Source organism: Aptenodytes patagonicus, chromosome 6 (assembly GCF_965638725.1).
Source record: "Aptenodytes patagonicus chromosome 6, bAptPat1.pri.cur, whole genome shotgun sequence".
Taxonomy (NCBI): domain Eukaryota; kingdom Metazoa; phylum Chordata; class Aves; order Sphenisciformes; family Spheniscidae; genus Aptenodytes; species Aptenodytes patagonicus.
Window position 1 is genome coordinate 3,148,156 of NC_134954.1, and position 15,748 is coordinate 3,163,903.

Sequence of the window (15,748 nt, forward strand, 5' to 3'; positions counted from 1 at the left end):
TGAAGCACATTAGTCTAACATCCTAATTATTGTTTACATTGCCATTTGCCTTCTATTAAGAATTGAATAATTACCCAGCGCTCCATAGTTTAAAAATACAAGCAAACAGGATTATCTGGGTAATTAAGACACTGCACTGCAGCTTTGTACTGTGGCTGTACAAAGTATTCACGTATACAAGCAGAAGCAATAGTTATCGATTGCCTTAGTTCAAATGATGTTTTAAGGAGTTCCAGCGTGCAAGATGGGTAACTCAGAGGAAGGTGACCAATGCCTTTTGACGAGTGTGGAGGGGGGAGAAGCTATCTTGCAGCTGGGACACTAGACCGAGTCTTCCCTCTGGTCTCATCGCAGCCACAGACATCCCGTGTGCCTCTGGGAACGTTACCTAATCTTCCTGCCTCCGTCCTCCAGCCGCTGCAGCACAAGAGCATCCCTCCTCCTCCTCCTCCTCCTCCTGCCCAGGAGCCCCACCTTTGCCCAGCCTGCTGAAACCGCAGCCTCTCTGCGGCCGGTGCAGCCCTGCACCAGGCCCCCAGTAAATACAAGGCCTGTCTCCGAGCACACCTCTTTCCGTGGGTTTGTACAGACGAACTTGATTTTACAGATACCTTTAGTGAGATTTAAAGCCACCCATCTAAGAAAAGAAAAAAAAAAAAAGTAGACCAGCAAACTGAGTTTTCTCTAGGCATCCATGACTAAATGAGCCCAGGCAAAAACCAACTGTACAGTATAGCTCCCACACACACACCTTAACAGCCCATCCATATTGTACTTTAAACAGCATGACCTCCCCTTCTGGGTGACTATTAGGACAAAAGCAAAGTTTTTGCACGTTCCTTTGTTGTTTTAAAGAGCCTTTCCTCCATTTAATTACGCCACCAGGTTTCACACTGTGCAGTTTACTACCCCTGTGAAATTACCTTCAAGTTAAACACTAATTGGACATCCAACAAAAACGAACCCCCCTCACAACCCTGTTTTTCCTTCTGGTTTCTTATAGGATATAGCCCCAACATCATCAGGGTCCCAATTTCATACCACTGATTTATAAAGACACAAAATGAAAAACAGCACTTTAAAGAAATACAGTACATTCATGCAGCATGTGTTCTAACTTATACCAATAAACCTTTCAACAAATCCGTTCTGAACAAGCCTGTGTTTTGGGAGCATTTAATGAGCCTCAGCTTTATTTCAAGCCAAAGGCAATTTTAAGTAAAGTTGAAATAAAGAAAAGTTAAAAAGAAAAGAAAGCCACTAAAACCAAATATAAAATAAAATACAGGTTCTTGTGTAATCATGAGGCTTAAGAAAGCAGAACTTTTCTCACTGATTATTTTCTTTCAATAAATAAAGACAGCAGTTCATTTATGCATGTTTACCCAAGTGCTACCAAGCCCCTTTTCCCCTTTGCACCAAACTGTAACCGTGGGCCAAGCCCATTTCTGCAGCCAGGCCAGCAAAGCGAAGGGCACTACACCAGGGCTGAGCAGGTCCTTGACTCAACGCATAGAAAATGTCATAAAATGTAATGCTTTTTCATGCACATGTGTGTGCACACACTTACAGCGCAGGGGGGATCCCACCTCCTGGAACTGGTCATCCCCCCAGTTGAGGATGTAGCTACAGAAGGGCTTCGTGGTCACCGGTGAACGTCTAGAGGAGATGACACCCAAGGGCCTGCAGCCCCACCAGGCACGAGAAATGGCGCTCCCTGCACCTCCAGCCATCGTTTTACAAACGAGGCCAGGGTTTCGGAGCATAGCACTTTCCCACACGCCGGCTTGAAGCGAGCAAGCGGGCTGCAGAGATTGGGGAACGAGTGACAAGCAGTCATAGTCAAGAGGAGACCTGGAGACACAAGGAGCACACTGTGCAAATATTACACTATCTCTTAAACAAAGAGATCAAAAAAAATCAAAACAGAATCCATTTGCATAAAATCCAAATCTTTGAGCTCTGCATAAACAGAAGGAGATTTTGGCTGGCGTTTCCAAAGGAAGCTCTTATCTCCTTTGTGAAATGGGGAAATGGGTGTGCTACTTTGCATGAGGGTGTATACAAAAGATGTAAATGAGGAATTTGCTGCATGCAAAAGGCAAAGCTGCCGACAGCTGCCAATCCCCATTCACAGGGAGAGCTTCCTTAGTCTCCAGCAGGAGGAAGGAGAAGGGAACCAACATATTTGCTTCCCAGGGAGGTGAAGCAGGCTCTGAATATTCATTAAATGGCCATTTAGTCATGGGAGTGTTAATTGTCTCTGATTCACAAAACTGTGTGACCTCACCTGCTCCCCGAAACATATCAAAAGGATGTGGCATAATAGAACGAAACCAGATAAGATATTTATCTCACAAGTTTGGGGGGCTTTTTGATGCAGTCTCAAAAGACTCAAGTGTACTGCTGAGCATGTCTTTAATCACTTCTCACAAGCGCAATAAAGACCAAGATCAGTGGAGCATGTTATTAGACAGATAATAACATTTACCCAGCCAAGATCTAAATACTGAAGTCATCACACACAAGATAAGTTGTCTGGAAAGTTTTGTTTTGCCTTTTTTTTTTTTTAAGAAAAAAAAACACACACACAAAAAAACCAGACGATGGTCTACATGCCCCACAAAAGACTACCCAGAACCTGCCATGAAATTCACACCACCACAACAGCTCATCTGGCTTTGATTCCGAGGACCATACTTTTTACTAGTAACACACAGAATAAGGACCAGATATTGCTCCCCCGAGCATCAGCAGAAATTTTGTCGGGAGTTCAGAAGGAAGCAATCCCAGCCTTTCTTCAAGGAATACATGAAGGGACAATCGCTTGACAACTGTAGCTTGACTTCTGAGGGGGCCAGGGAGGAGGAATGCATTACAGAGCCTGCAATGACATTTAAATGGAGATTTTGAAATGCACCAGGTGGTACAAAAATCACAGAGGGAGCAACCCTTGGAAGATCTATTGAGCTACACGAGAACATAACGTAATCAAATCACTCCTTCAGCAGAGAAGAGAACCAACTAAATTTGATTCAGACAGACTGTGTTTCAGTACCGCTCCCATGCCCCTCCTGGTAGCTTCCGTCTTCTCAGCTCCTTTTAAAACGTAACATGTTGAGTCTGTGCATTTTTTTTTTCCCCTGCCAAAAATAATCAACCTGAAAAAAAAAAATCCTTCTGAAATCTCAAATCTACACAGTCTTAGTCACCCTTCTGATTACCCTTTTGTGCAGCCAGACTGTTCATCAGTGTTATTCTGACAAAAAAAAAAAGTTGTCTATGACTAAAATGGGAAAGCACACACAAATTACTTCAGTTTCCCACCCCTACAAAACCCACCATCTAAAAAACCTCACCACAGAAAAAAAAAAAAATATAATTAGACTGTACCCTTCTGATGTAAACTGAACTGCTGCTCTCAATGATCACAGCCACCCTTCAAAGCCTCCGAGATAAAAAGAATCTTATCATTCAAATTATTACTTCTTAGGGATGCTCTTATCAAAGTTTGAAGGAAAATTCTAAAAACAGCAGTGATATGAAACCAGGACTGAGCCATATTTTAAGTGACACTGGATTTTCTGCCAATTGGCCAATTCACAACTCAAAAAAGCAAGTGTAGATGAAGACAAAGCTGTTGGCTCTCATAACCTTTACAATATCACAGTAAAAATCTCAACTGTCTCACATATTTATACTAAGTGGCAGGTCTAAAATTGAGATTTGTAATTTCACAGCATCAAAATCATCACAGATGGCTACAGTCTATTGCTTCTTTAATCTGTCTTTTCTCCCTTCCTGCTTGTTTTCCCCCCTTCTCTTTTGAGTTAAAAAGATATGCATTTTATCATAAGGAAATCGTAACTAAATCCAAACCACATTATATTAATGTGTAACAAAACAATTTACATAACAATGATGCATACAAGCAAAGTTTAAAATTACTTTATGTCTCAACTTTGCCCTAAAGCACTAATTACCTTAGCCTTGAGATGCGCCACTAGTTAGGATAGGCTCATTTTCCATCAACAATATTCCACATTTATGCTCTCCTAAATGGATAGCCATTAATGCAAGAAGTTTGAGGGACAATAAATAATAAGAAAAAAAATCAACAGCAAGTTGGTTGGGTGTTGGTTTTTTTTTTTAGCATCAAGTTCACAGCTACAAATTCACCTGTAAGAAAAGAATCATTGCTCACCTAATATTTCTACTGATCAGGACCAATTTTGTGGAACCACTCCTGTGACACACCCGTGAAGCTTCCCAAATAAATATGGATTAAACACTTGGCTCCTTTCCCTTTCTGCACTGCATTTTTGCAGTATATATACACACACACATATATGGATGTTCAGTAAGACAGTCATCATCAATAAAGTCAGCTGGAAAAAAAATAGCAGTCAGAGGAAGGCCAGTTTTTTGTCATCATATTCAAACACCTCCATACCACCGACACAATTTTTTAAAAATCCTGTTCAAGGTCAGAGAGTCATTAACTCCCACTACAGGAACCACTTTAGATGTGAAGCGGCTTCCCATTACGCCTCCCTCACACACATCAGAAATTAAGCAAAAGCAGCTCAAGGAAAATGTATTATTAAAAAAACCAGAAGGTTGAGCAAACTTGAAGCAGCTTTTAGGGCAACCCAAGCACCAGCCGGACCGTCCCAGCACTGTGCGGCAGGGGGCAGGTCCCAGGAGGGGACAGGGAGTTCCGACGTCTCCCATGGAACTCCCAACAAGTGCAAAGCCCCGATCCACTGGCCTAAACTATTTCTGCCCACCGAGCTTTTGTCAAACATTTAAGATCTTAATCAATCCTAAGCCTGACCCTAGGATCACAGGGGAAGATGGATGAGGAAACTGACAACCTCTGACCTTTCCGTGTATTTGTCCTGCCACAGTCAACCTATTGAAAAACAATTGAGGTGGAACCTGCTCACCAGCTCCGGTCCCAGCCCGGCACCCTTTTACAGCCTTTCCCAAACTCAAAGTTTCTCCCCCCCGCCCCCAATCCTCTGTACCAAAACCACAGGAATCCTCCTCACTTCATCCTCCTCCTCTCCTCCAAAAACCTGCCAGAGCAGAACATTTGCTGAACTATGAAGTTGAGTGGGTAAGAAAAGGGGAAGCCTCTCCCGGGAGTGTCAAAGGCCAAACAGCTTCAACGGCCTCGCTGGAAACCAGAGAGCAAGCTGCACAGTTCTGAATCAGTGAATTCATAGTTCATGAATTCATGAAGAGGAGCTTCCCAGTGAACTGTTCTGGCTGGAGAACGGCAAATGTGAGAAAAGGAAACCACAAATAACCACTGATGAAATGGGTTTAGCGCTTTCAAATTACATGCTGGCTCAAATCCTCTCAAAATGACTAGTACAGGCCAGCTTCACTCTGGAGAGCCCAAGAGACAGAACGTTTCTATCTCCTTTGTAAATATGGCATCGCTTGACCTTCCTTTTACTTGGCAAACAGGGAATTGGGTTTCCTGAGCCCAAGCTTCCCCGGGTGCAGCTGAGAGCCGGTAGGTAAGCTGACATTCATCCCCAAGTTCTAGTCCAACACCACCAAAATAAATAAATAAGAAAAAAAGCATCCCGCTGTCACCACTGCCCACCAGCAAAACCTCACGAGATTTCCCTTGAACAACACAGGATTTGTTAGGCAATCAGCTCATCACATCTGGGCCACTGACGCTGAAAAATGGTAGATCTGCATCCATCGGAGTGACCCAGTACTGATGCAATAGGCCTTTAGGAGAAGGTGGAATAGAATCACAGAATCATAGAATCATTGAGGTTGGAAAAGACCTCTAAGATCATCGAGTCCAACCGTCGACCCAACACCACCATGTCCACTAAGCCATGTCCTTAAGTACCTCATCTATTCGTCTTTTAAATACCTCCAGGGATGGGGAAATAATCTCCGTGCAATACACCAAGATGCTTTTCCCCCCCATTCACTTCCTCCTCTCGCAACCCAGGCTGTAAAGGTGTCGGGAAGCTTTGCCCAGAAGTTATCGAGCTATCAGAAAGTAACAGCATCTCCCCAGCCACCAACGGCTCTCCCCAGCAGCACCCCGTCAGTACCACAGCCACAGGTTCGCATGTTTAACGATACACAGGTTTGCAAGTTCCCATCTCAAAGGATTCCAAAAAACCAGCGTCATTTACCCCAGACAGGATGCTCTGTCATCGTGCTGCTCATCTCTACAGCCCATGGCAATTTTGTGGCCGATACGGCACACTTAGGCTTCTTCCATATAGCAAAACCACTAGAAATGAAGGCCAAAGTTTAAGCTCTGGCAGGAAAGAAGCGCTAAGTATCATTTCAATGCATAATAATGAACTTCATATTGACTGTAAACTATCATTTAATAGAAATCAAGTAGGACATTGGAAAGACACTGTCCTCTTAGGAGCCTAGCACAAAAGCAGTCAGTTACTTGCTCCGCTACCTTGTTCTCAGTCTCAAGATGAAAAAAAATGACCTAGTGAAAAACACACCAAGAAGATGTGAAGCCAAGTCATCTGGCTGCAAAGAACCTTTTCCAAAAACATGGGTCCAAATCCACAAAGGAGTTGAGCACCTTCCATTCAGCACCCAGCAAAATTAAGCCCAGTGACCTGTGCAAGGATCCATTCAAGTTTGATCTTAGTTTATGCTTATACGAGCAAGTGTTTAGAAGCTGAGGCTAAAGATATTTACAAACCCCCTTCTCTCCTTCCCTAGCCTTTTACAACTTCTTTTTCCAGAAAGGGGAGGCGAAGAGAACATAGGTTTTGAGGTTTTTTCCTTTTTAGGATAATCTGTCTTTTATACAAACTTTAATCCCTAATTCTGCAGCACACAGGATGGTGTGTGTGGGAGGGTGGGGTGGAGACTTCTGGCATTTCTAAGAGTATCCTAGCACCTCTATTATTAAGCTGACAATAGAGACCCTCTGAGAAATGAAAATATTTAACAAAGGCAGCAGTGTCAAATATCAAAGGGTTATTTAGTGCTAAAAATTTGCAACAAGTAAAACACCAAAGACTTCCCCTTCCCAAAGAGGAAAAGTAATCCGGCTAAAACTCCTGTTCCCCACCTCCCCAACTGGTTCTTATCCCACCACATTATCCAGAGGAGACTTTGCCAGAATTCCCTGTGCTTAACAAAGTTCGCTTCAGATAAAACTTGAGAGATGTGTCTCTTTAAACGACGGTAGCTCGACTGCACTGTTTTGCAGTCATTCACATTTTGGTGACTATCATGAGCCAATTCAAATTTAGGCGCCTGCTAGAAAATGTGTTTTGCCTTCTGCCTATTACGGCAGTATCATTTGTTTTGCATTGTATAATTCTTAGCCTTGCCACCTGGAGCTATTGGACTTCTTCGTTAAACCCCTCTGTCCCACCGCATCCCACAGGGACTGCTAATTACTGGCTTTACTCCATTTACTCTCATCTCCGATTCAATTACGCATTCAACTAAGCCCTAATGAAGAGTACAATATGGCTCATCCTACCTTGGCATTCACCATTACGTTCTTCATAGCCAGCATTGCACAGACAGTTGCCAATGGGCACCAGCCATTCACCATCTGCCCCACAGTACATTTTTGGCACATCCTTCTCTTCCGAGTTGTTGACGCAGGAGCCGCGAACCTCCACCAGAGAGGATGTATCAGCCCCGGTAATGGTGTCTGGAAACTGTGCCAGGTTTCGAACTGTCAGCGGGCACTTCTTATAGAAGACACGAACAGACACCAAAGCAATGCAGGCACCGACGTCCTGAAAAGCCAAGTAAAACCCTTTCTTGCTGAGCGGTCCCACATCCCGGATCTCTGTATTCAGCTTCATGATCCTGTCACCGATGTCCACCTGGGTGAAGCTCTCATCAGCAGCGATGGTGTCAATCTTGGCAAACTGGCTCTCTCGAATAAAACGCTCCTTGTCATTGTTTGATTCATAGTAATAAAGGTTGAAAGTCTCTTTGCAAGTTCCCATGACACCTGGCAGGCTGTTGCAGTCTCTTAGCGTGAATTTGATTTCAATATATACCCTCTGAGCCCCCTCACGGGGAATCCAATCAGTTCGTAACCAATTATTCTGACTGGGCTCCATCACATTGCAGACTTGATAGGTGCGGATCGGAGTGTTCTTCTCATCCATAATGCTTACTTCCTCCCACTGTGAAGAGGGAAAGGGGAAGAAAAATGCATCAGTATTAAAAGGAACTACAGAGCTTCACAGCAAACATAATCTGCACTTCCACAACTAATGTGGAGATTGCATTTTTTCCATTACAGGAAAACAAACCCCCAAAAAACCCAAAACAACACACAGCAGACCAAGCCATAGCCAGGACCTCAACCACTCGGACATCAAAAGAAGAATCTGTTCAGGAGAAACAAGCTCCAAACCAAGTAACACCTCCAGGAGCAAGCATGTGTTTTAAAGGCCCTCTGAACCGATCCAAGAATACTCTCTCGACTGACGATGTTTATTTGCACTACACTTCAGCCCACAGGACCCTGCCTACATCAGGGCTACACACGGCACTTTACAAACTCATAGTACATCACTGACACGACGGTGTTTCCCCTGTAGCAGACAAGGCAGGGAACGCGTGGACCCCACATGCAAAGTGGGAATATCCAACAGTGAGATCGCGTGACTTAGTCGCACAAAAAGCACGGGGCAGAGACAGAGCAACATCCACATTTCTGGCATCACTACCACGTATTTTAGACTCTTAAACCACCCCTTATTATTTCTCTAAGCTGCCCACTACTTTCCCGGGCTAGCAATATGCCTGTCACACTCAGCAAACAGTCTTTACTTTGGCACTGGGCAGAAATAGCTGTCTACAGAGAACGGGGTCCTTGACTTGGGTGACACTCGGACATGGATGGACAGGTAAGGAGACAACATCATCAGTCCACCAGCAACACTGCCATAACTTTGCCATCCAAACAAAGTTTCTTATTAGCAGAAAGGTGGGAAAAGAAGGAATATTACACATCTTGTCCTAGAGGAAATGTCAGGAAATAGTTAAATTCATATTCTCAAAAACCCAAAGAGGTTAGCAGAGAGGCTAAGTGATGAAAGATCAGGGTAGCAGCACGCTTCAGAACTCTTACACCCCTCAAAGCAAGTTCAGCATCTTCAGAAGTGCCAAACTAACAGGCAACATAATCATGAAACACCACCACCACCACATGCAATTCGAGGAAGGTATGGAAAGAAGAGATCTGGCCCTAATTCAGTAGTTCAGCATGATGAACCTATAAAAGGAAAGCACACATAATCAACAGTTTTGAAAAAAAATTGCTTTAAGGATTATCCTAGACAGAAGAAAGTTTATCACAGTGCTTTCCTGGCAGGGAGAGAGGGGGAAGTAGGGGCATTAGGGAGATATACCTTTCCAGCAAAAGCCCCATAGCACTTCAGTATCAGAAAAATCCTTCTTAAAAAAATAATGTATTAGATAACGATATACTGTCTGGGTTTGCAGGAAATACAATGAAGCATATAAAATTATCCTTGGAAAACAGTAGTAACTTTAAGAGACTTCCCAGAAATGCTTTTCAGAACTACTGAAGCCGTGGCTTTGATTACACAGAAGCCTTCTTAACGTTAAGGGGCTTCTTGTATAATATCCTGCATTCTTCCCGCAAGGATTGCTCTTATGCAAGTGATTTTTTACTTAAAAAGATTCCAGCTTAGCTGAATCCGTTTATAGAATGACAGTAGTTAGCACCATGAGTCACTAGAAGTAGAAAGAGTAATATTTTATTTGCTGCCTAGAGATAACTGCAAATTAAAATGAAGGAGGGTGGGGAAATCAATACTCAGCATGTCACTCCTTCTCACAGAAAAGGAAAAAATAAATCTTAAAAAGTCATCTATCAATGTAAAGTGTAACATGGTGTTAGTAAGAAGACAGAGTTGTTTAATTTACAGCTGCCACGGAGCTAGTTTACTGTTACAATATTGTCTTCATGATCCATCACTTTCCATTCTGCTTATCTTCAGGCTGTCTACGCTACTGATATTGTGTGTGGTACAAGAGAAAGGAAGAAGCAGAGGGAAATAATACTTGTTGATGGGATTTCCTTTAGTACGTTTATACAATGGAGGATGCTGCTAGAGGATTCAATAAAGAGACCGCCAAGGTCAGCGGACAGACTGCAACTAAATTCAGCAAGTTTCAGTTCAGGTTCTGAACACACCCCTGTCTCCTGACAGACACGCAAATACGTAGAGCTGGGCTTCTTATTTCATAAACACACGTACACAAAACAAACCTAAATGCATCTTACTGCCAGAGCTGAAAATAACTAGAGCCCCAAGTTTCCAGGCACTGTAAATGATTTGTAACTCTAAGTATGTGGTCAAAGCTGTAACTTTTTGCTTTCAAGCTGAAATTAACTTTTATAATTCAACTCTTCCCACGGTTTAATGATGCAGAGTAAGACATTCTGGGCACAAAACCTGCTTTTCAACTGTGAAACGCAAGAGTAAATCATTAATTTTATTTATAATGCAATTCATTAATTCCTCCAGGGCTACTATATATTTGATTACTGCTAGTCACTGCTAAACGACTACATTTATCTCCAGCCCTTCTTATCCACACAACCCTCACACCTCAGGAACTGCGTGGTATAGATCTACGTGGTATAGACCTAGAAAAATACCTTTTGTAATAGACAATAATGTGCACACAGCTAAAGAAAAACTAGCGCCAGAGGACAGAATCCTCCCAGGAAGATAAAGGAGGAGTTCATTTCTGCTGCTTGAAATAAATCTGCAGCATATGAAGTTAAAATAAATGCTTTCCAAGCACTGTATCTCAGAGACAGACCATGTACTCTTAAATTTTTCACTACTGGCTTAAAAATAGAACACACGTATGTAGGTTTAGTGAAATGAGTCACGTCCACAAGAAGAGCACACATTTCCTTCTCAAGCTTGCATGGCGCTTTCAGAGAAAACATGGGGGGAAAGGGGGAATCCAACAGCCATTGATAACATACAGCTGTCCTCTGATCACCAATTCTACTAGCGACTTATTAAAACTTGTATTTTAGGTCCTATTTTAATATCCAGCGTAGATATCCCTTGGAGAGCCGTTATGAAAGACCCCATCTCATTAACTGACCTTTCCAGGGTACAGGATTAACAAGGATGCCCGACTCTCACGGAGACAGAGCTGTACCTTTCCACACTGTCAAAAGATGAGGGCAATTGCCTGCAATCAGCAGCGACTGCGCACCGTCGGCGCTGCCAGAGGCCTGCCAATCACCTCCCCACTCTTTGAAAAACCCAAGTTTCGGGGACAGCACAGTGTGCTCAGGCAGAGCACAAGCCACGACTGTAGTCAAGTTCACCCAGAACAACAATGGGGAAGCAAAACAATCCCCCATTCTCCCATGTTATAGTTATTCCGAGCTTATGCATAATGCATCACCAGCCAACGCAACCTCGGATTCCTTCCACTCACTGCTGTTTCCTTAGCTCTGCTTCTTCTAATTACGAGTGGGAACGCACACAAAAAAGTAAATTTGTAGGTTTCCTGAAGAATCCAGTGCTTTGCTGTGCACAGGTCCTGATCTTTCAGCACTTTTATTTTTCAATCAGTTTGACTTAATTACTTCTGCTTAAGCATACTAAGCTGCTTTACTCATTTAATATTAAAAGGATTTGAGGTGGGTTTTTTTTTTTATATTAACATTTAGTGTGCATTGCTGGCATTTTTCTTAAATTGTTCACTTCAGGAAAGAAAAAGCCTTTCTAATTGCTTATTAAAAAAAAAAAATTCCCAAAAGATCCCACGAAGTACAGTCTCCACCAGATCCCACCAACTCCAAAGCCCAGCGTTCTCAGGAGTTTCCCACAGAGGCCCTGGGCACCCCGCAGGATGGGGCACAGAGGGAGCAGCAAGGTGCCCATCAGCTAATATAAAGCTGAATTAGTAGATACACCTTGTCTGCGGCTCACTAAGCAAAGGGGCTCTAAGCCCCAGCAAGGGATGTGTGAATCTCTTAATGCCATCACATCACCCACCACGGGGCAGTGAATTCGAGCAATCTTCTCTTACAATTGCCGCCTCTTTGAAGAATACATAAAAAGAAACTCCAAGGAATCACCATCGAGCACTGGGTGCTTCAGTTTAGCTGTTCAGAGACCAAAACATATGATGTTTACACCCCAAAATAGGACAACTGTCCCGTCATGCCAGAAGGTCTGTCTTGTATATTGATCCCTACTCCTTCACCCAGAAATAGAACAGCAATTGCCCTGAACATCTCCCAGCCGAGACGGCCCGCAGATATAATAATTACAGTCAAGAATGCCAGTTCAGTCGCCAGATCACATTTCTTGTCGGTATTTCTGTTTTAAATAGGCATCTAAGCCCACGCCTCAACCAATCTCCTAATTCCGAAACCTCTTTTCTGCCCTTTTGGTTTCCACTTCTTCCACGACAGAGCTAGCCAAAGGGAGTATAGAGTTTCTCCAACAAAGAGTAATTCACTCGGTAAGCCAGGGAAGAAATCTGACCTCCTCCCCACAATCAACAATAATCGAGCCATTAGGACTCTCTGAAAGTTACTAATCACCCCCTTTACCCTTTTGATCAGATAGCGGTTTAAAACTTACCCCTCCTTCCAGGGGACTTGCTATCCACCCCAGCTCTCCCTGAACTGATCTGGAATCCAGCAAGGTAACTGCAGAAAGGTACAAACAAAATAGGTTAAATTCCAGCTGCCAAAAGGCAGTGTTACAATAAATCCTTTACCTGAGCGTTTCCATATGCGTGGAGCACGATCGCATCCACCTCCAACTTGAAGCGAGAGGTGGTTTCCCACCGGGCCGACGCCTCGAATGATCCGAAACCCGCTGCGGTTCAGGTCTGGGGAACGGCGCCTCCGTCCGTCGCTCCGCGCGCGGAAGCCGCTCACGGGGCGCGGAGCGGGCGGCGAATTCCCCCGGCGCGTCCGGCGGGAGACGCGCCGAGAGCGCCCCGGCCTCGGGGGAGGGAGCGGGAGCGGGCCGGCCGGCCGGGCAAGGGCGCGCTCCCGCAGCGCGGCGCTGCCCGCGCACCGCGTTTTCCGCCGCCCGGCACGGGCGCAACCGCGCGTTAGACGTTCATCGTTACTTATCGGGACCTCGGGAGCTCGCCCGGCCCCGGGCCGGGAGCGCGGCCCCGCACCGGGAGACCCTGCGGGGCGCTCCCCGACGGGGCCGGCGCACCCCCGCCCGGCTGCGCCGCGCTCTTCCCCCGCGGAGGAGGCGCCGAGCCGTCCCGCAGGACGGGCCGCAGCACGGCCCCGGGGAACGGCGCGGAGCCGCCGAGAGCTCCCGGGAGAACCGGTTCGATGAGCCGCCCTCCCGGCTCGGGGCCGCCCCGGGAGCGCTGCAGCCCCGCGGGCCGGCGCGGCGCGGCCCGGCCGAGGGGACCGGCGGGGGCGCGGGAGGACGCGCGGGGAAGGCGGGGGCCGCTCCGCCCCGCGACACCTGTGCCGCCGCCGCGGGCGGCCCCCCGGAGCGCCGCTCGGGCGAAGCAGCGGCTGCCGGACGCCCGGCCACCGGCCGGGGCGCCGCGGTCCTGGCGGCGAGGGGAGAGGCGATGCGGCGAGGGGACCGTCGCCCGCCCGGGGCGCACCGAACTTTTCCCCCGGCGCCCCGCCGAGAGGAACGCGGAGCCCGGCCGCGGGACGCGCGCGGCGCCTCACCTTCGTTGGCGGGATAGACCCGGGAGCCGGTGACGGCCCCGCAGACGCCGACGAGGAGCGGGAGGAGGGCGCAGAACGGGACCCCGGCCATGCCGCCGCCGCTCCGGCCGCTCTATCCCAGTGGAATAACTGCCTACATGGGGCGCGCGGCGGGCGATAGACATTGCCAAGGGGGCGGGGCGCCGCCTGCCCGTCAGACTCCGCCGCCAATCGCCGCCCGCCCCGCGCCGCCCGCCCCGCCCCCGCCGCTCGGCGGCGCGGAGCGGGGAGCGGGGCCGGGCGCTGCGCCCCGCGGGCGCCGGCGGGGGGCTGAGGGGCGCGCCGCCCCGAGCTGGCAGAGCGCAGCGAGCGGCCGCGGTCCCGCCGGGAGGAGGGGACGCTCCGCGGGGGTCTTTAACGTTAACGGGGTCCGAGCACAAAATAATGACAGAAAAAGGAAAAAAAAATTAAAAAAGGGGGGGAAAAAAGTTAGGAGCAGCCCTCACGCTCTCCCCCGGTGCGGCGGAACGGCGGGGGGAGCCGCAGGCGCGCCGCGCAGACGGACCTTCCCCGGGCCGGCCCCGGGTCCCGGGAGCCTCCCGCCGCCCCGCCCCGCCCCGGCGCGGCGCCACCGTTGAGCAACAGCGCCACCTGGCGGGGGCGGCGCGGCCGGCTCGGTGCCCCGTGCCCCGGGGGCCGGCGGGCGGGCGCTGGGCTCGGCGGGCGGCGGCGGTCCCCGCCGGGAAACGGTTTTCCCACCAACGCCGGGGGAGTAGCGGGCAGCTCGGGCGGGGCCGCAGCAACTCCCGGCGGAGCCTCCCCGGCCGCAGCGGCAGAGGACGAGCCCCCCCGGTTACGGCGAACACGCGAATCGTTAACGCTTTTATGCGCAAGGGCAGCAGCCGGGGGGGGGGCTTAGGAAAAAGCCGGGGTTAGGAGCGATTCCCTCCGAACGCTGAGAGCCGTAAGGACGCGGGCGCTCCTGCACACGCCCCTGTTCCACAGCGATGTATGGAATATGTACATACAAAGATCCCCACGGTTCAAGCAGCCGCGTTCCGAGCAACACCTGCGTTGGCCGAGGTCTTTAAGGCAACGCAGACGACATTCCCTCTGACAAGAGGTGTGCCGCTATATCCCCGCTTTGCTTTGGACGCTTCGACCGTGAGACCTTTTTAAAAACACTCTCTAAATGCGTATTTACAATAAATCCGTGGTTTTTAAAAGTCCGCGAAGTCCTCGGCGGAGCGGGCGGCGTCAGCCTGGCGAACGCTGTCCTCGACCAGCCCGGACTTCGGAAGCTGCCCCGGGCCTGTCTGCCAGCGGCCCCCTCCCAAAGCGGCGCCCAGGGAACCGGGGGGGCCGACCGAGCTCCGGCGGGACAGGCTGCAGCCGCCCCTCGTCCCCGACCCCCCGGAGCTCTGCCTGACCGCGGCTGGCGGGCTCCGGTTCGCCGCTACCGTTACCGGTAACGCCGCTAGCAGCAGCCCGCGCCGCTTTCGCTTCGAAAAGCGTCACGAACGGCAGTTCGCGAAGCGCCTTCTGCTCCCGGGCACTAAACCCACCCTTATTTTCACCTGAGGTACCTGGCGGTGGCGCTGCCTCAGTTTCCCCCCAGATTAGCGAGGCGGTAATAAACCCCTTCACCTGCGGCTGCAGCTCCCCCACTCTCTGCGCCCGGGCACGCTGTCCCCTCGGCTGGGGACAAAACCCTGCCGGAGTGAAGGCGGGAGCGGGGCGGTGTGCCCGGGCAGCCGCAGCATCGCCCCGGCCCCCCCGGTAACGCGGATCTGCGGGCCCCCGCCCCGCGCAGGACACACGTCCTTCCCGCCTGCACCCCGGCACCCCCCGCCTTCACCCCGGCACCCCGGCTGCACCCCGGCACCCCTCCATCCCGGCACCCTGGCTGCAGCCCGGCACCCCGCCTCCATCCCGGCACCCCTCCATCCCGGCACCCCGCCTTCATCCCGGCACCCCGGCTGCACCCCGGCACCCCGCCTTCATCCCGGCACCCCGCCTTCGTCCCGGCACGCCGGCTGCACC

General features: G+C 49.0%; 1 protein-coding gene across 3 annotated transcripts in view; it reads right to left on the reverse strand.

The window, feature by feature from the left end:
- The window catches only part of EPHA4 (EPH receptor A4), a 110,642-nt gene extending 95,271 nt beyond the window's left edge, over positions 1-15,371 (reverse strand). Inside the window, exons 1-3 of one of the 3 annotated variants that reach the window (XM_076340856.1) lie at positions 15,353-15,371; positions 12,651-12,718; positions 7,511-8,174 (exon numbers count right to left, since the gene is read on the reverse strand). In XM_076340856.1, the coding sequence (XP_076196971.1) occupies positions 7,511-8,156 (646 nt within the window). In that variant the 5' untranslated portion in view covers positions 8,157-8,174; positions 12,651-12,718; positions 15,353-15,371. Of the gene's footprint in view, positions 1-7,510; positions 8,175-12,650; positions 12,719-13,726; positions 13,828-15,291; positions 15,315-15,352 lie in introns of those variants that run through there. The other 2 variants (XM_076340855.1, XM_076340854.1) reach the window with 2 other exon arrangements.
- Positions 15,372-15,748: the final 377 nt, after the last annotated feature.